The 27,123-nt window shown below is 45.1% G+C and overlaps 1 protein-coding gene across 11 annotated transcripts in view; it reads left to right on the top strand.

The window, feature by feature from the left end:
* LOC140650583 (ATP-dependent RNA helicase DHX29-like) overlaps nucleotides 1–27,123 on the top strand; it is a 42,186-nt gene that overhangs the window by 248 nt on the left and 14,815 nt on the right. The window contains exons 1-11 of one of the 11 annotated variants that reach the window (XR_012042076.1): nucleotides 118–346; nucleotides 3,927–4,000; nucleotides 4,250–4,363; nucleotides 4,895–5,033; nucleotides 6,264–6,421; nucleotides 8,252–8,430; nucleotides 10,141–10,273; nucleotides 11,021–11,173; nucleotides 11,812–11,956; nucleotides 12,171–12,296; nucleotides 12,992–18,028. Coding sequence is in view for 3 of the 11 variants with exons in the window: in XM_072859103.1 (XP_072715204.1) it covers nucleotides 1,539–1,593; nucleotides 3,927–4,000; nucleotides 4,250–4,363; nucleotides 4,895–4,978 (327 nt within the window). In the remaining 8 variants the exon portion in view is untranslated. Of the gene's footprint in view, nucleotides 1–117; nucleotides 347–1,456; nucleotides 1,594–3,926; nucleotides 4,001–4,249; nucleotides 4,364–4,894; nucleotides 5,034–6,263; nucleotides 6,422–8,251; nucleotides 8,431–10,140; nucleotides 10,274–11,020; nucleotides 11,230–11,811; nucleotides 11,957–12,170; nucleotides 12,297–12,976; nucleotides 18,029–27,123 lie in introns of those variants that run through there. The other 10 variants (XR_012042077.1, XR_012042075.1, XR_012042078.1 and 7 more) reach the window with 10 other exon arrangements.

Genomic DNA, 27,123 nt, shown 5'->3' with positions numbered 1-27,123 from the left:
ATGGGAGGCGGAGGGCGGTGCCAAGCGGGCGGTGCTGGCCAATGGAGAGCGGCAGGTGGTGCTGAGCGCGGTGCCCGGATGTAGGGGGTGGACTGGTTCCGGTGCGGGCAGGGGGTGTCGTGGGCGGCCGTAATAAGAAATATTGGGCGGGCAGCATTGCTTATACCGTTTCTGTCGCTGTCAGGGCGCGAGCTACTGTGGAGGCTGCTGCCTGCCTCCAAGGATCTTTGTGTCAAGCAAGGTATCGGGTCGTGCGGTGTAAGGTGGCCTCCGGCCTAGCAGCCCTGGAGCGGCTATGCCGTGGGGGGGGAGAGGCGTCAGAGCTCAGATGGCTGCGGGCCACCCGGTGAGTTCGGGCGTCGCGCTCTGGCCTCGCTGTGAGGTGGCTGAGGGGCGGTCCAGCTGGCTGGGAGTGCACGGAGGGCAGCTTCGTCAGGGTGCCCCCGAGGGTGCAGCCTGTCTCTGCCAGGGGGCCCCGGCATTACAGGAAAAGATTTGCTAGAAGGCTTGAAGTTAGTGAGCTTTGAGAGAGGCACCTTAAGTCCCTCTGACACAGAGCTGATCAGGCCTGGCTTTAGCCTATCTCACTTCCTGGAGTGTTCCTGAGCAGATGAGCCTTGTTTGCACTGATGTGTTGAGTTAGTTACAGAAAGTCTCTCATTAGATTATTAACAGTTCTTGTGAAGCAAGTGTTGTTGTAGTGCTTTCCCAGTAATGAGCCTCTTTCATAGATGCACATTCCATATGTGCACAAAACTGACTTAATGTGGATTTGGGCTTTTTTTTTTTTATGTAATCCTGTGGGCATCATGAAAAAGTCCAGAGCAGTTCCAGGGCTGGAGGGCACTGCAGCAGTGTTGGATGAGCAGCAGGGGTGACTTTTCTGGGTGCAGCCTGAAACACAAACTGCATTCTGCAGCACTGAGATGTCTGTTTTCAATAAATCAGCTTTACCAGAAGTAGCTCAGGTACCTTATAACATCAGTAACAGCTTGTGTTGCAGACTATAAGCAAATCATGTAATGGCCGGGCCATTTGACATTCCAACTTGTTAACACAAGGTCTTGCAATCCGTTAACTTAAACTTCTGAAGTCTCTTAATGCACTCTACTTTTCCAAATTGATGTTCTGATAACTGTATTTCTTATGTCATCTACTCCTTCAACACCATGGTACTCAGTCCTCCTTAGAAACTATGCAACTTGTCTCCCAGATTGTCTGCCATAGTGAAAAATAAGTCAGTGTAAGTGAAAAGTAAGTTAGCGTAGTCTAAATACTGTGTAGTTGCACAGCACACCAGTAAGTGCCAGTGATTAGCTCGAGTGCTAACTGCTGTTTGTAGCTTCTGATCAGAGGTGACTGCTTCTTTCTGAAATGCAGTTATCTATATCCAGCCCTGATCTAAAAATGGGCTCTCCTAGAGCCTCTCTGCAGGCAACCCAACCTCGGGTAAGCTGTCCAACCTGCCTGCTGGTATGCTGAGGAGCTGAGAGGTAGCAGTGCCTCCTGGAGTGCAGTGTTGCTCCGTCTGGTGTGGCATGCAGCCTTGCAAGGTGGTGAAAGTTTCTTTTTACCTGTGCAGTACCAGAAATGGTATGTGTGTTCTAAAAAAGGAGTCCAGTATCAAGCTGTGTGTTGCAAGAAGCTAAACTAGTCTAATGACAATAAATAGCTTTGTGAATTAATATTTTTCTAACAGCTGGTAAATGAAAAATATTTAAGAATGACTATAGCAGATCAGATCAAAGGTCCACGTAACCCAGTGCACTCTCCTAGATAGGGGCCAAAAGCAGATATCTAGGTAAGAATAGGTTGGGCATGCAGTGATACTTCCATAGGGTACTCATACATCCTCCACCACTTGTGGCTTAGAGACTTCCTGAGCCAGATACAATGTCTTTTCAATACCTTTCCAAATTGATGGATTTCTTTACTACTGTGGTGGGTTGACCCTGGCTGAATGCCAGGTGCCCACCAAAGCTGCTCTATCGCTCCCCCTCCTCAGCTGGACAGGAGAGAGAAAATATAACAAAAAGCTTGTGGGTCAAGATAAGGACAGGGAGAGATCACTCACCAATTACCACCATGGGCAAAACAGACTCGACTCAGGGAAAATGAATTTAGTTTATTGCCAATCAAATCAGAGTAGGGTAATGAGAAATAAACCCCAAATCTTAAAACACCTTCCCCCCACTACTCCCTTCTTCCTGGGCTCAACTTCACTCCCAATTTCTCTACCTTCTCCCCCTGAGCGGTGCAGGGGAATGGGAGTTGTGGTCAGTTCATCGCACGTTGTCTCTGCTGCTCCTTCCTCCTCACACTCTTCCCCTGTTCCAGCATGGGGTCCCTCTCATGGGAGACGGTCCTCCACAAACTGCTCCAGCATGGGCCCTTTCTACGGGGTGCAGTCCTTCAGGATCAGACTGCTCCAGCGTGGGTCCCCCACAGGGTCACAAGTCCTGCCAGCAAACCTGCTCCAGCATGGGCTCCTCTCCCCATGGGGTCACAGGTCCTGCCAGGAGCCTGCTCCAGTGTGTGCTTCCCACGGGGTCACAGCCTCCTTCAGGCACATCCATTTGCTCTGGCGTGGGGTCCTCCATGGGCTGCAGGTGGATATCTCCTCCACTGTTAACCTCCATGGGCTGCAGGGGGACAGCCTGCCTCACCCTGGTCTTCCCCATGAGCTGCAGGGGAATGTCTGCTCTGGTGCCTGGAGCACCTCCTCCCCCTCCTCCTTCACTGACCTTGGTGTCTGCAGAGTTGTTTCTCTCGCGTATTCTCGCTCCTCTCTTCTGACTGCTATTGCTGTTGCACAGTTTGTTTTGGGTTTTTTTTTCCCCCTTCTTAAATATGTTATCACAGAGGTGCTTCCACCATTGCTGTTTGGCTCAGCCTTGGCCAGTGGCAGGTCCACCTTGGAGCTGGCTGGCACTGGCTCTATCAGACTTAGGGGAAGCTTCTAGCAGCTTCTCACAGAAGCCCCCATGCTACCAAAACCTTGCCACGCAAACCCAATACAACTACAAAGCTATCCTGCCTCCCCTTGGACTTAGGTAAACATCCAGTATCCACACCTTCAGTGGCATAGAGTTCTGTTATGTAGCTATGCACTTGGCAATAAAAAAAAAAAAATCACTCTTGCTTGTTTTGAACCTGCTGTTAGCTTCCCTATTTGGCACTCCTTGTTTCTGGGTTGAGAGTAAGCAAGCAGTAAATCACATTTCCTCTCGTTGTGCCACTTGGGATTTTACATTTTGTCTGCTAAGAGTCATACCCTTCTCTGCTATTCCTTTTTCAAGAGCCTCTCTGTACCATTGATTTTGTGTGCCCAAAGAAGGGCAACGAAGCTGGTGAAGGGTCTAGAGAGCAAGTCTTATGAGGAGCGGCTGAGGGAACTGGGGTTGTTTAGCCTGGAGAAAAGGAGGCTCAGGGGAGACCTTATTGCTCTCTACAACTACCTGAAAGGAGGTTGTAGAGAGGTGGGGGTCGGTCTCTTCTCCCAAGTAAGAAGTGATAGGATGAGAGGAAATGGCCTCAAGTTGTGCCAGGGGAGGTTTAGACTGGATATTAGGAAATTTTACTTCACTGAAAGGGTGGTCAAGCATTGGAACAGGCTGCCCAGGGAAGTGGTTGAGTCGCCATCCCTGGAGGTATTTAAAAGACGTTTGGATGAGGTGCTTATGGACATGGTGTAGTGTTGGTCTTGGTAGTGTTAGGTTTACGGTTGGACTCAGTGATCTTAAAGGTCTTTTCCAACCTGTGCGATTCTGTGATTATTTTTATTGTTATGTATGTGTGTGTGTTTCTGGCAAATTAGTGTAATACTTGCCTGCACTAACCTGTGTTACGTTGGGTCTGCTTTAGCTACTGTAAACAATGTTCTCTGTGTTCTGCTTATGCAGTTGATGGCTATTTGCAATTTGCAGGTCCAAAAATTTACAGTTTTAGTTCAACAACAGATTCCAGTGCTGCTGCAAATCTAGATAAATCTGTTTTTAAGGTGAGTATCTTCTTTAGGTAAAACAACTTTGCTTTTCATAGTACTTTTTTAGCTGAGTAAATATTTTTTCAGCTATAAGTGTTATGTTATGCAGGTAAGCTACATTAATGTCTTAGACATTGACTCTTTCGAGCTTGAGGTGTTTGGGATTTTGAGCGTGCTTTAAGAAATAGGGGTAAACTAACAGGTAAACTAATCATAAAAAAAGTCATAAAAATTTGTAATGTTTTACTAATTTTCTCTATGCAGGTAATGATAAATGGTAACTTGGAGAAAAGGATTATTGATGTAATCAGTGACCATAAAAACCAAAATGATGACAAAGGAGTGATTTCCAGACGACTTACTGCTAAGAAACTACAGGTAGTGTTTAAAGTGTTGTTGTTGTCCTCTGACCATTGTTTATATAGAATAAAGTTTCTTTTTTGTCATTCATGTAATGTATTGTACTACACTTTTGTAGTCACTTGTAGTCACTTGTAGTCTACACTTCTACAAGTCAAAGTCATGCTTTCCAGTAATTACATTAATGATTAGCCAGAAGAGTAATAGGACCTGCTATGACATGGGAATGCTTTATAGTAGTAATTAAATATATTGTTTCATTAAGACCAGTAGTCATCACAGTGTTCTTTTCCTAGATGTGCTGCTGACTGGTTCTGTGATTTTTTTTTTTTTTTTTAACTTATAAAGTCTTGTAGACCTCTTCTTCCTACTCTTAGAGTTTTATGGAAGTCCAACAAGCAAATGCTGACTTACCTAAATGCTAAAGCCTAACTTTATTTCAGGCATGCTGTTTTTATTTTATGTTCTTCTAGTTGGTTCCCAACACACTTAAAAAGATTTTCAGTAATTATTATTGACATTCTGTGACATGGCCTTTTTATTTTGAAGATGCCTTGCCTGAAGGCTTTAGCCAGCAGTTTGAAGAACAGCAACAGAAACAGCAAAATTTTGTTCTCCTGTGTCACAACGTGAACCTCCATCTCGTTTAGTAGATAACAAAAAGAAAGAAAATGGCCCTGAAACTAAGGTAATCTGAGAAATTAATTTCTACTTACTTGGAGGGAAGAGAGGATGAAGTTTTCCAAAACACAGGACTTGTATTGACTTCAACACTGATGTGGAAAACTCTTGAAAATATGATATGCTTAATAGTCACCCACACTGTTTTAACTGCAGTGGAAGGGTCATTAGAAGGTAACATTTTTTTTCATGTGAATTCTAGAAGACTTTGTAGTTCATTCTTGTGGTAAATCATAGCTTAATTTTCTCCGGGAATGGGTTAATTCTGTTTGTTTACAGTTGGCACTCTACGTACATGTGTGGGTTTAAGTTTGTCTTTGTTGTGGTTTAGCCCCAGTCAGCAATTAAGCACCACACAGCTGCTCACTCACCCTCCCCCCTGGTGGGATGGGGGAGAGAATCAGAAGAGAAAAAGTAAGAAAACTTGTGGGTTGAGATAAGAACAGTTTAATAATTGGAATAAAAAAATAATAGTAGTAATAAATTGTAATGAGAAGGAAAACAAGAGAGCGAGAGAGGAACAAAACCCGGACACACACACACACACACACACACAAAACCAGTGATACAACTGCTCACCACCTGCCAACCGATGCCCAGCCAGTCCCTGGGCAGCGATCGCTGCCCCCTGGCCAACTCCCCCCAGTTTCTATACTGAGCATGATGTCATATGGTATGGAATAGCCCTTTGGCCAGTTGGGATCAACTATCTTGGCTGTGCCCCCTCCCAGTTTCTTGTGTACCTGGCAGAGCATGGGAAGCTGAAAAGTCCTTGACTAGTGTGAACATTACTTAGCAACAACTAAACCATCAGTGTGTTATCAATATTATTCTCATACTAAAATCCAAAACATAGCACTATACCACTACTAGAAGAAAATTAACTCTATCCCAGCCGAAACCAGGACAGCCTTGCATACTTGTAGTGTTTTGATTGCTGTGGTTGTTGAATCTTAAACCTAGAAATCCAAAAGATTTCTTGCAAAAGTTGTTTTTGTTTTGGTTTGGTTTTTTTCCTTTACAGCAGTTGTTACTGTTCAGGTGTTAAGATCTATGTAAGTATATCATGAGATGTTTACCCTGGTTGGAGGAATTTGTTCTATGGTTTTTGTGTTATTTATATCATATAACTTAGTTATATATATCTTAAGTAATAGTTCCTAAATACTGACTGAGGAAAGCATTGGTGTTTTCACTTACTGTTATCATTACTTTTAATTTTGGTTGCTCTTCCTAGGAGTTGAATGTGGGGAAAGAGAAAGAAGTTAATATGAAGGAATGGATTTTGCGATATGCTGAGCAACAGTGTGATAAAGAGAAGAATGAGTCTGTGAAAGACAAAGAAAAGTTTGACCTTGTAAGATAATGTTTCATGGAAATCCTTAAAACAAACTGGTACGCATGGCACATCTGTTTGTTAAAAATTGGGGGTTGAGTAGCTGGCCTACTGTGGTGGGTTGACCTTGGCTGGCTGCCAGGTGTCCACTAAGCTGCCCTATCACTCCCCTCCTCAGTGTGGGGGGGATAAGATGGAGATGAACTTGTTGGTCAAGATAAAGGCAGTTTAACAAAGCAAAAGCTGCACATGGAAGCAAAAGAAAACAAAAGGTTTATTCTCTCCATCAGCAGGTGCTGTCCAGCCACTTTCTGGGAAGTAGGGTTTCAGTACATGTAGCAATTGCTCCAGAAAACAAATGCTATAACAAATGCCCCCCTCTCCTCCTCCTTTCTCTTAGCTTTTATTGCTGAGCAGATGTCATATGGTATGGAATATCCCTTTGGTCAGTTTGGGTCCTCTCCCAAGCTCTTGCCCACCCCCAGCCTACTGGCCTTTGGGGGTGAGGGAGGGGAATATTGGAGAGACAGCCTTGATGCTGTGGGAGCACTGCTCAGCAGTAGCCAAAACACTGGTGTGATATCAACACCTTTCTAGCTACCAATACAAAGCACAGCACTATGAGGGCTGCTATGGGGAAAATTAACTCCATCTCAGCCAGACCCAATACAGTCTCCACCCCTTATTCTATACCATTTGCGTCATGCTCAGGTCCCACATAATTTAATGCATATATATATATATATTTTTTCTAGTGTTCCCATTGTATTTTAATTTGCATTCCTGAAATCCCTTCTTACCAACACTTACAACTTATACTACGTACTTAAACCATCCTTATATCCAACATACAGATTTATACATTCTTATTAACTACTCTCCCCTGTCCTGTAATAGATAGATATTATTCTCCTATTCCATGGGCTTCCGCCACTCCCCCAAATGTTCATAAGAACAGGCTATGACTTGGGCCCCATCTGTCAAGATGGGTGCTCAGGACAGGGGAAGCAGCATGTTTAATTGTTGGGCACCAACACCAGCTTGGTTTGGGTCATTGTTGCCCTAATCCAGTTCCTTGTGAAGCTCACTCTTTGTTGGTTCAGGTAGTTCCTGCTACATTACTTCCTACAACATACAACTCATATCACAGATTATTTTTTTCCCCCAAGGTTAAATCTCCTTGAGGCACACACCAGGTCTCCCCATCCTTCTGCATTACCCACCAAGTACACCCAGGTCCTTGAGTGAAGACAATCCCATGAATGGGTTTGCCTTTTCCCAAGGGAGGAGCAATCCACACCACCTTCCCCAGCCACTTCCCTATGTGCATTACCAGGGACCTTATCTCCTCCCACAGTATGTAGGGGTTTTGTTTGAGCAGGACCAGGATGGTTAGCAGATCTTCTGGTGTTAACCAGCCAAGTGGCTGCTGCTAAATTTGTATCCCAGTGCTTCCATGCCCCATTGCCCAACACTGTCAACATAGTCTTTAACAGTCCATGATATCTCTCAATCTTTCTAGAGGCTTGTGGGTGATAGGGGGTGTGGTACACCCAGTCAATGCCATGTCTCTTGGCCCAGGAGTTTATGAGGTTATTTCAGAAATGAGTCCCATTGACTCAATTTTTAATATCTTTTTTAAGGAATTCCCTGTGCGGGTATCAAATTCATATGGAATCAAGAACAGGAGAAGCCACCAGACTACTATACTGTAGAACAGGTGTCCTGCTTTGGAAACTTCAAGATGATAGTGGTCTTTCAAGTATATCTCATGTTATTGTACATGAGGTTATCAGCTCTAACTGTTATGCAGAAACTATAGTTATTCTGGGCCTTGACTTGTAGACTAAGACTAATGCCTTACGATGGATATGTTTTTCTAATTCTAGGTACATGAAAGAAGTGCCCAGTCTGATTTCTTGCTAGTTATTCTGAAGGAGATCTCGCATAAGTGTTCAGACCTGCATCTGAATTCAATGAGTCGCTGTCTACAGTAGCAGAAGTTTTCCAGCTATTTCTCACACTGTCCCATTTTTAAGGATCTCAGGGAGGGAGTTACCCTGTTGAGGTAGGTAAATGTTTCTTTGATTATACAAGATACTTTGTATGCATGTATACAGTGTTTGCCTAGTTAGTGTCTATAGGAAATATAGCTATATAACTTTTTTCTTACCAAAAATATATATCTTAAATGTGTGTTTCAAGGACTTGTAGCCATTTTCCATTTTGAAAATATAAAATAGCTTCAGTGCTTTGAAGTACAGGGCTGTACTATTTTTTGATAGATTTATTATTGATTAAAATCAGTCCATCAGTGACACTTTGATTTTATTTTTTTTTCTCTCTATTCAACCTAGGTAGTAAGGGAAGCAAAGCATTAAAGATTTCCCCTCCACCTCCCCAAGCAACTCTGTCATTACACTCTTATGTATGTTTCTCATGTATGTTATATAGGCTATGGTAAAGGTAATGTTGGGGATCATGTGGAGAGGCCCATTAACAAACTCATAGCAGCTCTAAGTTTAGGCTCTCAAAAATAATAAGAAAGATTAAGATGAAATTTGCAAGATCTATTACAACATTAAAAGGGAAGGGGGTTTCCTGTTCAGCTTTGTATGTAAGCTTTAAAGAACTGTGGTGGGTTGACCCTGGGTGGATGCCAGGTGCCCACCAAGCCGTTCTATCACTCCCCCTCCTTAGCTGGACAGGAGAGAGAAAATATGATGAAAAGCTCGTGGGTCAAGATAAGGACAGGGAGAGATCACTCACCAATTACTACCACGGGCAAAACAGACTGGACTTGGGGAAATGAATTTAGTTTATTGCCAATCAAATCAGAGTAGGGTAATGAGAAATAAACCCCAAATCTTAAAACACCTTCCCCCCACTACTCCCTTCTTCCCAGGCTCAACTTCACTCCCAATTTCTCTACCTCCTCCCCCCTCAAGCAGCGCAGGGGGACAGGGAATGGGGGTTGTGGTCAGTTCATCGCACGTTGTCTCTGCTGCTCCTTCTTCCTCACACTCTTCCCCTGTTCCAGTATGGGGTCCCTCTCATGGGAGACAGTCCTCCACAAACTTCTCCAACATGAGTCCTTCCCACGGGCTGCAGTTCTTCATGAACTGCTCCAGCATGGGCCCTTTCTACGGGGTGCAGTCCTTCAGGAACAGACTGCTCTAGCATGGGTCCCCCACAGGGTCACAAGTCCTGCAAGCAAACCTGCTCCAGCATGGGCTCCTCTCCCCACGGGGTCACAGGTCCTGCCAGGAGCCTGATCCTGCATGGGGTCTCCATGCCTCCTTCAGGCACATCCACCTGCTCTGGCCTGGGGTCCTTCATGGGCTGCAGGGGGACAGCCTGCCTCACCCTGGTCTTCACCACGGGCTGCAGGGGAATCTCTGCTTTGGTGCCTGGAGCACCTCCTCCCCCTCCTCCTTCACTGACCTTGGTGTCTGCAGAGGTATTTGTCTGTCTTATTCTCATTCCTCTCTCCCAGCTGCTGTTGCACAGCAGTTTTTCCCCCTTCTTAAATATGTTATCACAGAGGTGCTTCCACCATTGCTGTTTGGCTCAGCCTTGGCCAGTGGCAGGTCCACCTTGGAGCTGGCTGGCACTGGCTCTATCAGACTTAAGGGAAGCTTCTAGCAGCTTCTCACAGAAGCCACCCCTGTAGTCCCCCCTGCTACCAAAACCTTGCCACGCAAACCCAATACAAGAACAAAAGGTGCTGATTAGTCTGTGATGTGCCTTGTATTTCTTTTGTGAATTTTCACTAAAGATTTTCCATGTTGAAGATGTAATTGAAGCAACTGGCTGTGTTCTGGAGAAAGACTGAATATTATCAGAAGTTCTTGGAGGAGGAAGTAACAATAAATGTTATTAGCAAAGGAGGAGGTGTTACAAAGTATCAGGTAAAATAGGCATTTCCAGTTTTCGTTTGGAAACTTTGATTATTTTTTAAATTTATTTTATCATTTTAATTGCTTTTATTAAATGTGGTTGGATTGTATAATATCAAATAATCTTTTAACAGTTGATGCAAGACAGACACAATGGCACTTCTACAGTGGAAACCAAATATTTACTAAAGCTGCACCCTTATGTTTGTCCTTCCAACTCCTTATAGCTGCTTTGATTTTGCTATATTTGACATTGAGTTCTCTTGTACAAATTCCCAGTTCTAGATCAATAAGCAGCAGCAGGGGAAAAGCATTTAAGTTTTTGTTTTGGTGGTGTTTTTTTATTTTTTTTATCCCAAAGAATTCTCTCACGTAGTGAACCTGAGAACAGAAGAGGCAAGGCTATATCTTTCTTAGCCAAAAAACTCCCAAGATCCTCCGACTTGGCATGCCAAATGAGATGATTTACATGAAATTATTGTGTAGAGCTTTTTGGTTTAACAGGCTGTGGGAAATCCTGCAGTGACAGCTGTACATGCTTTTGGATCAAAACTCTTGAAGGGAAGAGTATGAATGCTATCTGACTTCAGGCAACTTAGGCTGTTCATCTAGACCGTATGTATTTTGGGTAGATACCTGTCTGTTCTGACTTGCTCTCTCAAAGTCTCTACAGGACCATTTAGCTTGGTGTGATTAAACACTGGTGCATATGTTCAAAATATGCTCTTGTGCTGTGCTGATTTTTTTTTTTTTTCCTAGAGTGGTGGCTACCCCATACATCACAAGAGCATCCTTTAGTTGAAGCCTAAGTGCTCTCCTGAGTGCTCCTCCATCTCCTCATGAGTGCATCCTCCTTCCTGTTGAGCCTCCAGTACAGAAGGATATGTGGTGGCAAGCTTCTTTAAGTGCTTTGTAAATTATTTCATTGTTAATCAATAGTGCCACTTAATATAGAAGCCTTATGCTAAGTATGTATCTGTAAGATGTTTATAAAAATTTAAATGTCTGTATGTTCTGCTAACTCTCCCTTCCTCCCCCTTTCCTCCTGCCCCAAAACACTGCAGGAGTTGCCACCTAATTCACCCTTAACTTTCATTGCAACCATTAGTTGAGAAAGGGTAAGGTGAGGGAGAGAAGAAAGGGGAGACTCGTTTCTTATACCCCAAAATTTGAGATTTGAAATAATAGTAGCCACACTATTATCCCATTTTGAACTGATACCAATTGGATGCTGGATATGGACCTGTGAACTGTTTTCATTTGTAAAACAGACTGTATAGTACTGCTTGCATAGGCTTTAATTTTTACTCTTTTTTCTTTTTTTTTTCTTTTAATCTGTGATGTCATTTACCAGTTATAGATACCTATACATAGGTTATGTAGGAGGCTGTGATTAACTCACTCTGATTTTGGTGGGAAGTTAGTTAATTAAATGTCTCTTACCTCAATCTCTGCTTTAACAAACCTAAAGTAAGTGAATGACAAATTGACCTTCTCTTTTTACCTTCTTCTAAAACAATGAGAACATGATTTTTCCTCTTCCTCTTTAGGAGTATGTCCCAATCCAGTCTGGATCTGGTATTGATTTGGCTCCTTACTATGTGCAGTATAGCAGTCATACACAGCAAGCGGTCTTCTATATGAACCCTTAAAAGATCAACCTTGAACTTATTTTGGAGTTGCTCGCATACTTAGGTACAGTCTACTTAAAAAGTTTATATACTTGGGGCTGTCCTTTGGGCTTATTCCCCAGTGCTTTCTCTACTGATAAGGATGCTTGACTTCATTCTTATACGAAATATAGTAAAAAGTATTTACCGCAGGGCTCGGAATGAGTTCCTGTCCTCAAATGAGGCCATTTGCAAATGCATGTTTGTTTTAACTAGGTGTCTGTACTCTAACTTTCCAGATAGAAGTCCCCAGCTCAAGAACATTGAGGGTGCTGTGCTGGTGGTCTTACCAGGCCTTGCTCATATCCAATAGGTATCCTGTATGATCTTATTTCAACTGACAGAAGATTTAACTTGCATGACAGGTAATGCAGATATTTTCTATGAAGTTAATTGATAGTTTAACTTGATGAATATGTTCATCTTGGTTTTTAAGGCCTGCTATTGTTGAAAAGGGAAGCTGAGAGTTATACCTCTGAGCTGTTCTTACTATGAATCTACTTTTGTTTGTATCATTTTTAGATAATAAAAATGACAGGTGCTTAGGAATGGTACAGTAATAACTCTTTTAATTTTTTTTAATTTTACTTTTCAACAAACTTACTTAATCACAAAGTACTTGACTACTTTTCCACTTCTTAGGGTATGGGAGCTGCCATATCTGGGAAATAGCTTTCCATGGCTTACTGTTTACATGAAGTGACTTAATCCCTGAAAAGAAATCCAGAGACAGTAATCTACCAAGAGAAATGGCATAGGGTTGTAGTGACAGATAGTTTTGAAACTTATTTTATGGCTAACTAAAAGTTAGCAATGCAATGGCGTAAAAACCCAACATTTGCAGTCAAATTCTAAAGATTCATAGATGGACTTATATGTCAAGGTCTAGAAGAGAAGGAAAGTACAATCTCTGGCTGTCTCATCTCTGAAGGCCTGTCTTACTCAGGCTGAAAGTTGCATGTGTTTATAGTTCTGTGCAAAGTTTCAGTAATGGTCCTTGTCTCAGAAGCACAATGTAAAGAACTTGGGTTCATTTGTTATTCAGGCGTTTGTTTTCCAGAGCAACCACTACATGTACTGAGGCCCTACTTCCTAGGAAGTGGCTGGACATCGCCTGCTGATGGGAAGTAGAGAATAAAATCTTTTTGTTTTCCTTTGCTTCCATGTGCAGCTTTTGCTTTATTAAACTGCCTTTATCTTGACCCACAAGTTCTTCTCCATCTTATTTTCTCCCCTCCCTGTCCTGCTGAGGAGGGGAGTGATAGTGTGTCTTAGTGGGCACCTGGCAACCAGCCAAGGTCAACCCACCACAGTCCTTTTTGGTGCCCAATGTGGGGCCCGAGACAATGGCAGTTTTGAATTAAATGTGCTGTAGTTATAGTAGTTAAGTGGCAAGCTTCTGTGTGGGAGTTTGCTGGCTGCACTGCTTATCGCTTTATTTTGCTGAGCTTGGGAACATGTTCATACAAACAATGGCTATGTGCTTTACCCTGGCATTGATGGCCTTGCTGTGCTGGAGGAGCTATCTTGTGGAGAGGGTGAGGGAATACATCTCCCTCTTCCTACCCGGGATTGATGTGGGGTGGTTTTATTATGCAGGCTCCCGAGGTCCTTGTTCACCCTTACGTGAGCTGTTTAATACTACTAATTAACACTGTTGGCATATTGTCAGGTTTGTAGAATCTGGTGTCGTCCTGGTGTAAGAGAAGCCACCTTTTGGGTGAGGCGATACTGAAACATGCCCTGAGGCGGCCGGTTCCTGGGTGGCAGGGTGTGTGGAAGGATTTGGGCAGGTGCCTAGGGCGGTTATTGCCTCCCATAGCCTGGGATTTTACACCTGAACAGGCAAGTAACCCTGGTAAACTGATGTGCCACCTGATAGAAGGGTGCCTTGCCTACCCCAATGAAAACCAGCAGCTTCTAGCACTGTACCGGGGCTTGGCCTGTGCCTACTGAGACACAGTTCAGTACTATCAGAGGACTGTAGTTAAGGCAGGGACCCAAACCAGCTCTGAGAATGCCTTGACTGAGACCGTGGTGCAAACTACATCTGAGAACATGATAGTAGAGATAGGGATCCAAACTACATCTGGGGACACCATGGTTGAGATAGGGACCCAAACAACAACTACAGTAACTGCCCCAGTAGTGAAAAAGAAACAGTAGACAAAGAGATCGATGGGTCCATACCATCGATTAGTAAGGGAGGAGGAGGAAGGGTTTGATCAAGAAGCCGGTCCTTCAGCAAAGAAATGGGAGGAAGGAGTGAGAGAAATCAGACAGGAAGCGGAAACTACCTGGTCCATGACCTCGTCAGAACTTCGAGACATGCAGAAAGACTACAGCCGCCAGCGAGGTGAGCAGATTGCTGCCTGGCTGCTCTGATGCTGGCACAGTGAGGCCAACAGTCAGCAATTGGAAGGTAAGGCAGCCCAATAGCTGGGATTCCTTGCTAGAAACCAGGGAATTGACAGAGGAATTGGCAAAGAGGCAGCAATTTGCAGTCTCTGGAGACAGCTCCTTTCAAGTGTGAGGGCAGGGTATCCATTCAAGGAAGATGTTGTGAACTCCCCAGGAAAGTGGACTACCACAGATGAAGGCATCCAGTACCTGAGAGAGAATTAGTGGTGCTGGAAGTAATCTACAGTGACCTAGACAATGATGAGGTCTCCAAAGATCCAGATTACATCCTGTGCACATGGGCCATGTGGAGGAAGGTGATTCAAAGTGCCCCAACATCATATTCTAACAGGTTGGCCACAATGTGTTGCCCGGATATGGATACACCAACTGTGGAGAGAACATGTTCTTGGCTCCAAAACTTTGAAGAAAATCTCTGTCCCTCCTTATCTCTACGGGCCAGTGCCTTGGCTGTCAGGGGTGCCCTAAGAAGTCAGTCCCCTCCTGCCCCAGTCAGAGGGAAAAGGGAGCCCGAGGTGCGTGCCATGTGGTGCGCTCTGGTTCTTCCTGCGTGACCAGAGGGAGGACATGAGGAAGTGGGATGGTGAGCCCACCTTTAAGCTGGAAGCCTGTGTATGTGAACTGAGAGGGAAGACAGCTGTTAAGAAGGGGCCACCCAAGAAGGCTGTCAGCTTAGTTGCTGTAGAGACACAAGAAAGCAATCAGCCATCTCCCAGATATAGAAGAAGGACTGAGATCACCTCCCTTGATCCTGGTGAGGGGACTTCTGGTCTGGCACGGCAAGGGTCAGACAGTGAATACTCTGACCAGGAACAGGAATAGAGGGTCCCTGCCTTCGGCCAGGAGGAGGAAAGGGATGACTGGGTATACTGGACTGTGTGAATTTGATGGCCTGGCACATCAGGCCCACAGGAGTATAAGGCTTTGGTAGACACTGGTGCACAGTGTACGCTGGTGCCATCAGGGTACAGGGTCACAGAACCCATCTGGATCTCTGGAGTGACAGGGGGATGCCAAGAATTGTTTGTATTGGAGGCTGAGGTGAGCTTAACAGGGGACAAGTGGCAAAAGCATCCCCTTGTGACTGGCCCAGAGGCCCCTTGTATCCTTGGCATAGACTACCTCAGGAGAGGGTATTTCAAGGACCCAAAGGGGTACCAATGGGCTTTTGGTGTAGCCACCGTGAGCACAGAGAAGATCAAAGAGTTATCTACCCCTGCCTGACCTCTCAGAAGATCCCTTCGCTGTGGGATTGCTGCGAGTTGAAGAACAGCAGGTGCTGACTGCTACCAGGATGGTGCACCGGTGGCAATATCGCATGAACCAAGACTCCCTGGCTCCCATCCATGAGCTGATTCATCAACTGCAGAGCCAAGGAGTGATCAGCAAGACTCACTCACCCTTTAATAGTCCTATATGGCCAGCACAAAAAGCCTGGAGAGTGGAAGTTAACAGTAGACTATTGTGGCCTGAACAAAGTCACACCATCACCGAGTGCTGCTGTACCAGACATGCTAGAGCTCCAGTGTGAACTGGAGTCAAAGGTAGCCAAGTGGTATGCCGCAACTGATGTTGCCAGTGCATTTTTTTTCAATTCTTTTGGCAGCAGAACGCAGGCTACGGCTTGTTTTCACGTGGAAGGGTGTCCAATACACCTGGAATCAACTGCCCCAGGGGTGAAAGCACAGTCCTACCATTTGTCATGAACTAATCCAAACTGCACTGGAAAAGGGTGATGCCCCTGAACATCTGCAATACATTAATGACTTGTTGTGGTTTAACCCCAGCTGTGGACTAAGCACCACAGAGCTGCTCGCTCACTCCCACCCAGGGGGATCAGGGAGAGAATCAGAAGAGTAAAAGTAAGAAAACTCGTGAGTTGAGATAAAGACAGTTTAATAGGGAAAGCAAAAGCCACGCACACAAGCAAAGCAAAATAAGGAATTCAGTCACTACTTCCCATGGGCAGGCAGGTGTTCAGCCATCTTCAGGAAAGCAGGGCTCCATCATGTGTAACGGTGACTTGAAGACAAATGCCATCACTCCAAAGGTCGCCCCCCCCCTCCTTCTTCCCCCATCTTTATATTGCTGAGCATGACATCATATGGTATGGAATAGCCCTTTGGTCAGTTGGGGTCAGCTGTCCCAGCTGTGTCCCCTCCCAACTTCTTGTGCACCCCCAGCCTACTTGCTGGTGGGGTGGTGTGAGAAGCAGAAAAGACCTTGACTCTGTGTAAGTACTGCTCAGCAGTAACTAAAACATCCCTGTGTTATCAACACTGTTTTCAGCACAAATCCAAAACATAGCCCCATACTAGCTACTATGAAGAAAATTAACTCTATCGTAGCCCCAACCAGCATATTCTCTACCCCTTATTCCATACCATTTACATCATGCTCTGGTCTCACACTATCTAATACATCCTCATTACCTACCCCACCCCTTCCCATCCTTTGATATAATACACAGATATCATTCCCTTAGTCTATGGACTACCCCTGTGAAATGTCTGTAAAATGTCCACTGAGTTCATTTAGTCCATGACTTTAGGCTCCATCTCTTATGGTGGTCACTCAGGACAGGAGGTGGTGTGTTTCTTGGAGTTATTGGGCACCAAAGCCAGCTCAGGTCAGGTCACTGCTGCACTTGCACTACTGCTTGTAAGGCTTCTCCTCCATTGGTTCAGGTGGTTCCTGCTATAGTAATTCCTATAACATGCAACTCAAATCACGGGTTGTAACAATTTAAAGGTATATCCATTACAATTTCCACCCTGATCCCTTTGTGCCAGGTTATAGGGTTTAACATTGCAATGAAGTCCTCCCCTTGCCCCTGCTCCAGCTTGGACTTATCCCCAGACTGCACTCCCTTAGGGGTGTACCTGCTCCAAGTGGAGCCTTATCTATGAGCCACAGTCTCTCCAGGGGTGTACCTGCTGCGGCATAGACTTATCCACAGCCACAGTTGCTTTGAGGTGCACCTGTTCCAGTGTGGCCTTCTCTATGGGCCATAATGGCTTCAGAGATACACCTGCTCCAGCGTGGCCTTACCCACAGCCGCAGTCCCTTCAGGAGTGTACCTGCTCTGTCATGGGCTTATCCATGGCCACACGCTTTGAGGTGCTCCAGCATGACCTCATGCACAGCCACGGATGCTTCAAGGTGCACCTTATCCAGCATGGACTTATCCTTGGGCCACGAGCCCTTCAGAGGTATACCTGCTGCAGCACAGACATAACCACGGCCACAGACGCTTTGAGATGTACCTGCTTTGGCATGGACTTATCCATGGCCACAGATGCTTTGGGGTGTCCTGCTCCTCCATGGACTCATCCAAAGGTCACAGTCCCTTTGACTCGAGTTCACACTGGAGTTCCAGCCTGTCCAGTACAGCAGCACAGAAACAGCAGCGATGCCCTGGCCATCTGCCAGCCCAGGTGCATGGCCGTTGCTGTTAAAATGTTCCCAGGCACAGCAGAGTAAGGTGATAAGCAGTACAGCAAGCAGCAAAAGCAAAAAGCAGCCCCTGATGCACACTAGACTGTAATATACAGTGAGGCAAGCAAGCCCCATGGCAAGCACAGAAGCCTGCCAATTAATAGCTAAACAGCAATAATAGCTATAAATTTTATCTAGTACATTCCAATCAAATCTGTCATTATCTCGAACCCTTCGAGCCCCACGTTGGGCACCAAAAAGGACTGTCGTGGTTTAACCCTAGCCAGCAGCTAAGCACCACACAGCCGCTTGCTCACTCCCCCCTGGTGGGATGGGGGAGAGAATCGGAAGAGTAAAAGTAAGAAAACTCGTGGGTTGAGATAAAGACAGTTTAATAGGGAAAGCAAAAGCTGAGCACAAGCAAAGCAAAGCAAGGAATTCATTCGCTACTTCCCATGGGCAGGCAGGTGTTCAGCCATCTCCAGGAAAGCAGGGCTCCATCACGCGTAATGGTTACTTGGGAGGAAGACAAATGCCATCAATCCAAACGTCCCCCCCTTCCTTCTTCTTCCCCCAGCTTTATATGCTGAGCATGATGTCATATGGTATGGAATAGCCCTTTGGTCAGTTGGGGTCAGCTGTCCCAGCTGTGTCCCCTCCCAACTTCTTGTGCACCCCCAGCCTACTCGCTGGTGGGGTGGTGTGAGAAGCAGAAAAGGCCTTGACTCTGCATAAGCACTGCTCAGAAACAACTAAAACATCTCTGTATTATCAGCACTGTTTCCAGCACAAATCCAAAACATCGCCCCATACTAGCTACTATGAAGAAAATTAACTCTATCCCAGCCACAACCAGCACATGACATCATTGTGTGGGGCAAGAAAGCAGAAGTGTTTGAGAAGGGAAAGATAGAAAAAAAAAAATTTCAGATTCTTCTGAAAGTTGGTTTCGCTATAAAATGAAGCAACGTCAAAGGACCTGCACAGGAGCTCCAGTTCTTGGGGGTAAAATGGCAGGATGAATGTTGTCACATGCTTATGGATCTGATCAATAAAATAGCAACTGTGTCCCCACCAGCTACCAAGAAGGAAACACAAGCTTTCCTAGGCCTTAAGGGATTCTGGAGAATGCATATTCCATGTTATAGTCAGCTTGTGAGCCCTCTCTATCAAGTGATCCAAAATAATAACTATTTTGAGTGGGGCCTTGAGCAACAACAAGCCTTTGAGCAGATCAAACAGGAGATAGCTTGTGTGGTAGCTCTTGGGCCTGTCTGTACAGGACCAGCTGTGCAAAATGTGCTATACACTGCAGCCAGGGAGCATGGTCTCACCTGGAGCCTCTGGCAGAAAACATCAGGAGAAACCCAAGGTCGACCTCTAGGATTTTGGAGCTGGGGGTATTGAGGATCAGAAGCCCACTACGGCCCGACTGAAAAAGAGATGCTAGCAGCATATGAGGGGGTTTGAGCCGCTTCAGAAATTGTTGGTACAGAAGCATATCTCGTCTTGGCACCGCTATTGCCCATGCTACACTGGATGTTCAAAGGAAACATCCCCTCTACACATCGCGCAACCAGCGCTCCATGGAGTAAGTGGGTAGCATTGATCATGCAATGAGCTCGACTGGGGAAACCCAACCGCCCAGGAATCCTGGAAGAGATGATGGACTGGGCAGAAGGCAGAGATTTCAGAGTATCGCCTGAGGAGGTGGCTCATGCCCAAGAGGCGTCACCATATAATGCATTATCAGAAGATGAGAGGCGTTGTGCTTTGTTTACTGATGGATCCTGTCATGTTGTAGGAAACTATCGGAAGTGGAAAGCTGCTGTGTGGAGTCCCACACAACAGGTCGTTGAAGCCACTGAAGGAGAAGTTGAGTCGAGTCAGTTTGCAGAAGTGAAAGCCATCCAACTAGCCCTAGAGATTGCTGAATGAGAAAAGTGGCCAGTACTCTATCTCTATACTGACTCCTGGATGGTGGATAATGCCCTATGGGGGTGGCTACAGCAATGGAAGCAGACCAATTAGCAGTGCAGAGGTAAACCCATCTGGGCTTCTGCATTGTGGCAAGACATTGCTGCCCAGGTGGAAAACATCGCTGTAAATTATGTCACGTAGATGCTCACATGCCCAAGAACAGTGCCGCTGAAGAACATCAAAACAATGAACAGGTTGACTGTGACTTTTTGGACGCAGCCATCCAGCCAATTCCTTATCCATGTAACAGTCTATCCATCGAATCCATATCTCTCCAATTTAGAGACAAGGATTTTGTGGAGGACTGTATGAAAGGCCTTACAGAAGTCCAGGTAGATGACATCCGTAGCTCTTCCCTTGTCCACTGATGCAGTCATTCCATTGTAGAAGGCCACTAGATTAGTCAAGCACGATTTGCCCTTGGTGAAGCCATGTTGGCTGTCTTGAATCACCTCCCTGCCTTCCATATGTTTCAACATGTCTTCCAGGACGATCTGTTCCATGATCTTACTGAGCACAGAGGTGAGGCTCACTGGTTGGTAGTTCCCAGGGTCCTCCTTATTACCCTTTTTAAAAAAGGGAGTGATTTTCTCTTTTCTCTAGTCACTGGGGACTTCGCCTGACTGCCATGAGTTTTCAAATATGATGGAGAGTAGCTTGGCAACTGCATCAGCCAGTTCTCTCAGGACTCCGGATGCATCTTGTCGGGTCTCATGGACTTGTGTGTGTTTAGGTTCCTTGGGTGGTCTCGAACTTGGTCTTCTCCTATGGTAGGAGGGACTTCATTCCCCCAGTCCCTGCCTTTAGGTTCAGGGACTTGAGAGGTGTGGGAAGAGAGATTGGCATTGAAAACTGAGGCAAAAAAGTTGTTGAGTACCTCAGCCTTCTCCATGTCAATTGTCACTAGCTGTCCTGTCTTATTTATCGGGGGGGTACATTTTCTTTAATCTTCCTTTTCTGGCCAACGTACCTGTAGAAGCCCTTCTTATTATTCTTCACATCCCTTGCCAAATTCAACTCCAACTGTGCCTTAGCTATGGATGTAATCAGTAAGATAATAGCCATTTCCCCACCACCTAACAAAAAAGAAACACAAGCTTTCCTAGGTGTTGTGGGTTTCTGGAGAATGCATATTCTGGGTTATAGTCAGCTTGTTAGCCTTCTCTATCGAGTAACCCATAAGAAGAAGTATTTTGAGTGGGGCCCTGAGCCACAGTAGGCTTTTGAGCAGATCAAACAGGAGATAGCTCATGTGGTAGTCCTTGGGCCTGTCCATACAGGACCAGCTGTGCAAAACGTGCTCTACACTGCAGCTGGGGAGCATGGCCTCATCTGGAGCCTCTGGCAGAAAGCACCAGGAGAAAATCGAGGTCGACATCTAGGGTTTTGGAGCTGGGGGTATCGAGCATCCAAGGCACACTACACCCTGATACTAGCAGCCTATGAGGGGGTTAGAGCCCCTTCAGATGTTGTTGGTACAGAAACACACTTCCTCTTGGCTCCACAACTGCCTGTGCTACACTGGATGTTCAAAGGAAGGGTCCCCTCTACATATAGGCAACTGACATTATGTGGAGTAAGTGGGTATCATTGATCATGCAATGGGCTCGACTGGAGAAATCCAACTGCCCAAGAATCCTGGAAGAGATCATGGACTGGGCAGAAGGCAGAGATTTTTGAGCATTACCCAAGGAGGTGACCAGTGGCCAAGAGGCACCACCATATAATGAGTTATCAGAAGATGAAAGGCATTATGCTCTGTTTACTGGTGGATCCTGTCATGTTGTAGGAAACCATCGTAAGTGGAAAGCTGCTTTGTGGAGTCCCACACAACAGGTCGTTGAAGCCACTGAAGGAGAAGTTGAGTCGAGTCAGTTTGCAGAAGTGAAAGCCATCCAACTAGCCCTAGAGATTGCTGAATGAGAAAAGTGGCCAGTGCTCTATCTCTATACTGACTCCTGGATGGTGGATAATGCCCTATGGGGGTGGCTACAGCAACGGAAACAGACCAACTGGCAGCACAGAGGTAAACCCATCTGGGCTGCTGCATTATGACAAGACATTGCTGCCTGAGTAGAAGACATTGATGTAAAGGTACATCATATAGATGCTCACGTGCCCAAGAACTGCGCCACTGAAGAACATCGAAACAGCAAGTAGGTAGACCAGGCTGTCAAAATTGAAGTGGCTCAGGTGAACCTGGACTGGGAGCATAAGAGTGACCTATTCGTAGCTTCATGGGCCCATGAAACATGGGGACATCTAGGGAGACATGCAATATACAGATGGGCTTGTGATCAAGGGGTGGACCTGATCACTGAAGCCATTGCCCAGGTCATTCATTAATGCGAAACGTGCTGCAATCAAGTGAGCCAAGTGGGTAAAGCCTCCTTGGAGTAGAGGGTGGTGGCTGGGATATGAATATGGCGAGGCCTGGCAAATTGACTATATTGGACCATGGCCACGAACCTGCCAAGGAAAGCACTATGTGCTTACAGTGGTGGAAGCAACTACCGGGTAGCTGGAAGCATAGCCTGTAATCCATACCACTGCCTGAAACACCATCCTGGGCCCTGGAAAAACCCAGGACACAGGGAACTACAGGCCAGTCAGCATCACCTCGATCCCTGGGAAGGTGATGGAGCAGCTAATCCTGGAAACCACTTGAAGGCACATTAAGGATGAGAAAATCATCAGGAGTCAGCATGGATTCACCAAAGGGAAGTCATGCTTGACCAACTTGATCACCTTCTATGATTGTCCTGGTTTCAGCTGAGATAGAGTTAATTCTCTTTATAGTGGCTGGTATGGGGCTATGTTTTGGATTTGTGCTGAAAACAGTGTTGATAATACAGAGATGTTTTAGTTGTTGCTGCACTAGTCAAGGACTTTTCAGCTTCCCGTGCTCTGCCAGGTGCAGAAGAAGCTGGGAGGGGGCACAGCCAGGATAGTTGATCCAAACTGACCAAAGGGCTATTCCATACCATATGATGTCATGCTCAGCATATAAAGCTGGGGAAGAAGAAGGAAGGGGGGGACATTCGGAGTGATGGCATTTGTCTTCCTCCCAAGTAACCATTACACGTGATGGAGCCCTGCTTTCCTGGAGATGGCTGAACACCTGCCTGCCCATGGGAAGGAGTGAATGCATTCCTTGCTTTGCTTTCATGCGTGCACGGCTTTTGCTTTCCCTATTAAACTGTCTTTATCTCAACACTCGAGTTTTCTTACTTTTGCTCTTCTGATTCTCTCCCCCATCCCACTGGGTGGGAGTGAGCGAGCGGCTGTGTGGTGCTTAGTTGCTGGCTGGGGTTAAACCACGACACTGGGGAAGACAGTCTGGGTTATTCCTGCCTCGAGCAAAGGCAAACTCATTTGTGGGATTGCTTTTGCTCAAGGACCTGGGTGCACTTGGTGGGTTATGCGAAAGGATGGGGAAGTCTGATGTGTACCTCAAGGGGATTTGATTTTGGGTGAGAATAGCCAATGAACTAAATGGTATGATGTTAACTGCTATATAATACTGTGTGTCATCACTTTTATGGTTACTATACACCATATCAATGGTATTTCAATAAAGATCACCCAGATTAGTGAAGAATGAACTTCAACGAAAGCAAGTAAAGTGCAGCAGTGATGGAACCAGAACTGGCTTCAGCATGCAACAGTCCAACACCACACACCGTCTCTCCTGTCCTGAAGGACTGTTATGACAGATGGAACCCAAAGTCATGAACTAAATGAACTCAACAGACATTTTAGAGAGATGGCCTATAGACTAAGGGAATGATATCTTTGTGTATACATCAAAAGACAGGGAAAGTGGTGGTGATTAATTGGAATGTATTGAAAAGTATGGGACCTGGGCATGACGTAGATGGTATAGAGAATAAGGGGTGGATACTGTCCTGGTTTTGGCTGGGATAGAGTTAATTTTCTTCCTAGTAGCTGGTATAGTGCGGTGCTTTGGATTTAGTATGAGAATAATGTTGATAACACACTGGTGTTTTAGTTGTTGCTAAGTAATGCTTACACTAGTCAAGGACTTTTCAGCTTCCCATGCTCTTCCAGGTGCACAAGAAGCTGGGAGGGAGCATAGCCAGGATAGTTGACCCAAACTGGCCAAAGGGCTATTCCATACCATATGATGTCATGCTCAGTAGATAAACTGGGGGGGTAATTGGCCGGGGAGCAGCGATCTCTGCTCGGTGATGGGCTGAGCATCGGTTAGCGGGTGGTGAGCAATTGCATTGTGCATCACTTGTTTTGTTTATTCTTTTATCATTATTATTATTATTATTTCCTTTTCCTCTGCTGTCCTATTAAACTGTCTTTATCTCAACCCACGGGTTTTACTTTTTTTTTTCCCAATTCTCTCCCCCATCCCACTGGGGGGGGAGGGTGAACGAGTGGCTGTGTGGTACTTAGTTGCCGACTGGGGTTAAACCACGACAAATGCCAAGTCTGTTGCTATAATGGCAGTTTCCATCAGGTAAATTATGTGCTCGTGCTGTCTCCAGTTGAGGTTCTGACATATAGTCAGTGACTGAAAAGCAAACGAAAGAAGCTGCCAAGAAATCTAAGCATTGGTTTGTTATGTGCTGCTGGTCATCTTCCTTTCTCAAATATGTCTTTATTTAATAGCTTCAGTTGCAGTCATAAAGTGTGAGGGTTAAAAGCCCAATTCACTATATGTTGGGGTCTAATCTCTTATAATCTTGGGGGATGGGACTGCTGCAATTTCTCAGAAATCCAAACCAGAGAAAGATCTTGACCCTACACACAGGAATCACAGAAGCTGACAGCTCTATCAATAGTTGCTTGAGTTTTACTGAAAGCAGGTTATTCAGGTTCTTACATTAACTGTGCATTACAAATCTCTTCTGACATCAAAAACTTTCCAGATTCCAAATGGTGTCTCTCTCAAATTGAAGAGCCGTGAAGCTTTGCTAAAGGATTTTGAGATCTGTGCGTAAATGAAAAATTAAAGGCATTAGTACAGTACTTATGAACAAGAAGTGCCCCATTAGTTACTTAAGTTTGTTATACTTTTTTAAAACTGAGACACAGTTGATTCTTTTTTTTTTTGTTTTTCTTCCCAAGTAGCTACATATTTATGTCCAACAAGAGGAACAGGAAAAACAGCAGTCATTGCATACTTTCCCAGCTAAATCCCCCCAAGACCCTGTTGTATGCAAAGCAGCAGTCAACCCTGCACTTACATTTTTTTCAATGAACTCTAAAAAGTGGTAAGTCAGTACAGCCAGCAAGCATTGCAAAAGCATTGTGATCTGAAGCTGCCTTAATTCTTCAATAGAGACTTGACTGATCAGAGCAGCTCCTTCATTAGAGACTTGACTGATCAGAGCAGCTCCTTCATGCTTTTAGGTACTTTGTTTCTGCAGTTATTGCAAAGCAGTGCCAGCCATAGTGCTTCCTGTGTGGGTACCCTCCTGGCAAAAAGCAGACTCCTCATGACCAGGATGCTCCTGACAGCATCCTGAGTCTCCTATTATGCTGAGGTTACCAAGCACCTGCACTGCACTTGGTCCACCCTGTAACTGTCCTATTTTAAACAAACAGCTAGGGCCAGATTGCTTTGAGACAGAGAGCCTCAGAGAGCACTGCAAAATTAAAGCTTCCCCACTAGTCAAAGCATCAGTCCAAAGTACAGCTTTGGGACATTCTAGTGTGCCATCTGGGACAGTACTCTCATTTGAATTGGTTTTTTTTCTGGACTTTACTTCCATTTCTGATATTTACTAAGACAATTTTTCATTATAGAAGTGTCTCACTTCCATGGTTTTGGTAGGTTGCCATATTCATGTTCACTGATTATTTTTTTCACCCCAGATAGGTTATTTTTTTTCCCCTCACTTACAAAAATTCTCCTGGACACAGTGTCACAGCTCTATTCTTTAACTTATGCATCCTCTATATCAAGGAGGTTCTAGAGACTGAATTAGTCCCTCCATTACCCCACTGGGTAGTCCTGCTCTGGAGTAGCATCTGTGTGAATCCACCTCTAGGCTTGGCTTTGCTGCTGCTACTGAACAAACTATAAAGAACATAGCTCAGCATTCCAAGGTAGAATGGAGACCACAGTCAGTCTCATATCAAAATAAAGACTTGCCTTTCTGTTCTGCCATAGTGCAGGACAGTAAGGAGTTACCTGCCTGAGTGCTGCTTTCACACCTTAGAGGTAGCCTAAGGTGTGAGAGTAGGAAGGAGAAGTTCTGTTACTAAAGGGCCTGTACAGTGGAAATTGTTCTTATCAGACATCTGGTTGAGCCTTAGCAATTCCCAAGAGAAGGGGGGGAAAAAAAAGCCCTAGAATGGAGCTCTGAGTACTCCCAGATAATGGCTCCTTGCACTTTTTCCCTATCAGAAGCAGTGGAGCTCAGAGCAGGGGAGAACATAGTCCCTCTTGCAAAAGTTTGAACAACTCTTATGGGACAGAAGCATTCATTTCGGATTGGAGGTACTACATCCACAGACACAGCTGCTATTCAACACTGACCAGTCCACACTTCAGTACACTAGGAGGTATGATACACACTTTGAGACAGTACCAAAATTTCTTTAATTTCATCCATATCATTTCACGTGGTAGAGCACTATACCCTGAGCAATGTCCCTCCAGTTCTCCAGCTTGTTCATCTTATCATATGTATCTGTATTGAGTATGGACCAGCCCAGAAACTGTGTCAAGGACTTGGAGAGGCAAAAAGAATGAAACAGTGAAATAGCCAAAGTGTCTGTTCCTTAAAGACACAGAAATATTATGTTACATGATATACTTTTAGGAAAACATAAGCTCTAGACTGGCCACAATCTAGCAATAAGTGATTGCGTGTATGTTCTGAACCTGTCGGTTCCTAACAACTGTTGATTCTTTGGTACACTAACCCCTCAACTGACAAATCTGCCCAGATCTCAGGAGTATCTGTACTATAGAGGCTCAAGGAACCTCAGTCCATTTCAGCATATGGAAAGCTAGTTTGGTGTCAGTATAACACTGTGCTTGTGTTAAGGCAGACATCAGAACTGTGAGAGCAGGTCTGGGAACCTTGAGATCTGGAAGGGAAAGCAAGATGGTCTGGTCACCTTTCATACGTGTTTAATGACTCTGTGTTTGGTCTTAGCATTTTTGCTGTTCAGTGACCAATGTAAATTGAATTGGTAACTCAGTCCTTTTCTTTGCTAACAAAACTCTTTTTCAAGAGAAGCCAAGAGCTGGATGTCTCTACAGGATTTGAGGCTAGCATAGTAACATTTTGCAACAGCACTGGCTTAAGTTATAGTTGTCGTTGACAGATACAATAGCTGGCCACACTATTTCTCATAGATGTG

This window comes from Ciconia boyciana, chromosome 4 (genome assembly GCF_034638445.1).
Source record: "Ciconia boyciana chromosome 4, ASM3463844v1, whole genome shotgun sequence".
NCBI lineage: Eukaryota > Metazoa > Chordata > Aves > Ciconiiformes > Ciconiidae > Ciconia > Ciconia boyciana.
The sequence above is the reverse complement of the archived record's forward strand: the minus strand, read 5'-3'. Positions and strand labels throughout refer to the sequence as shown.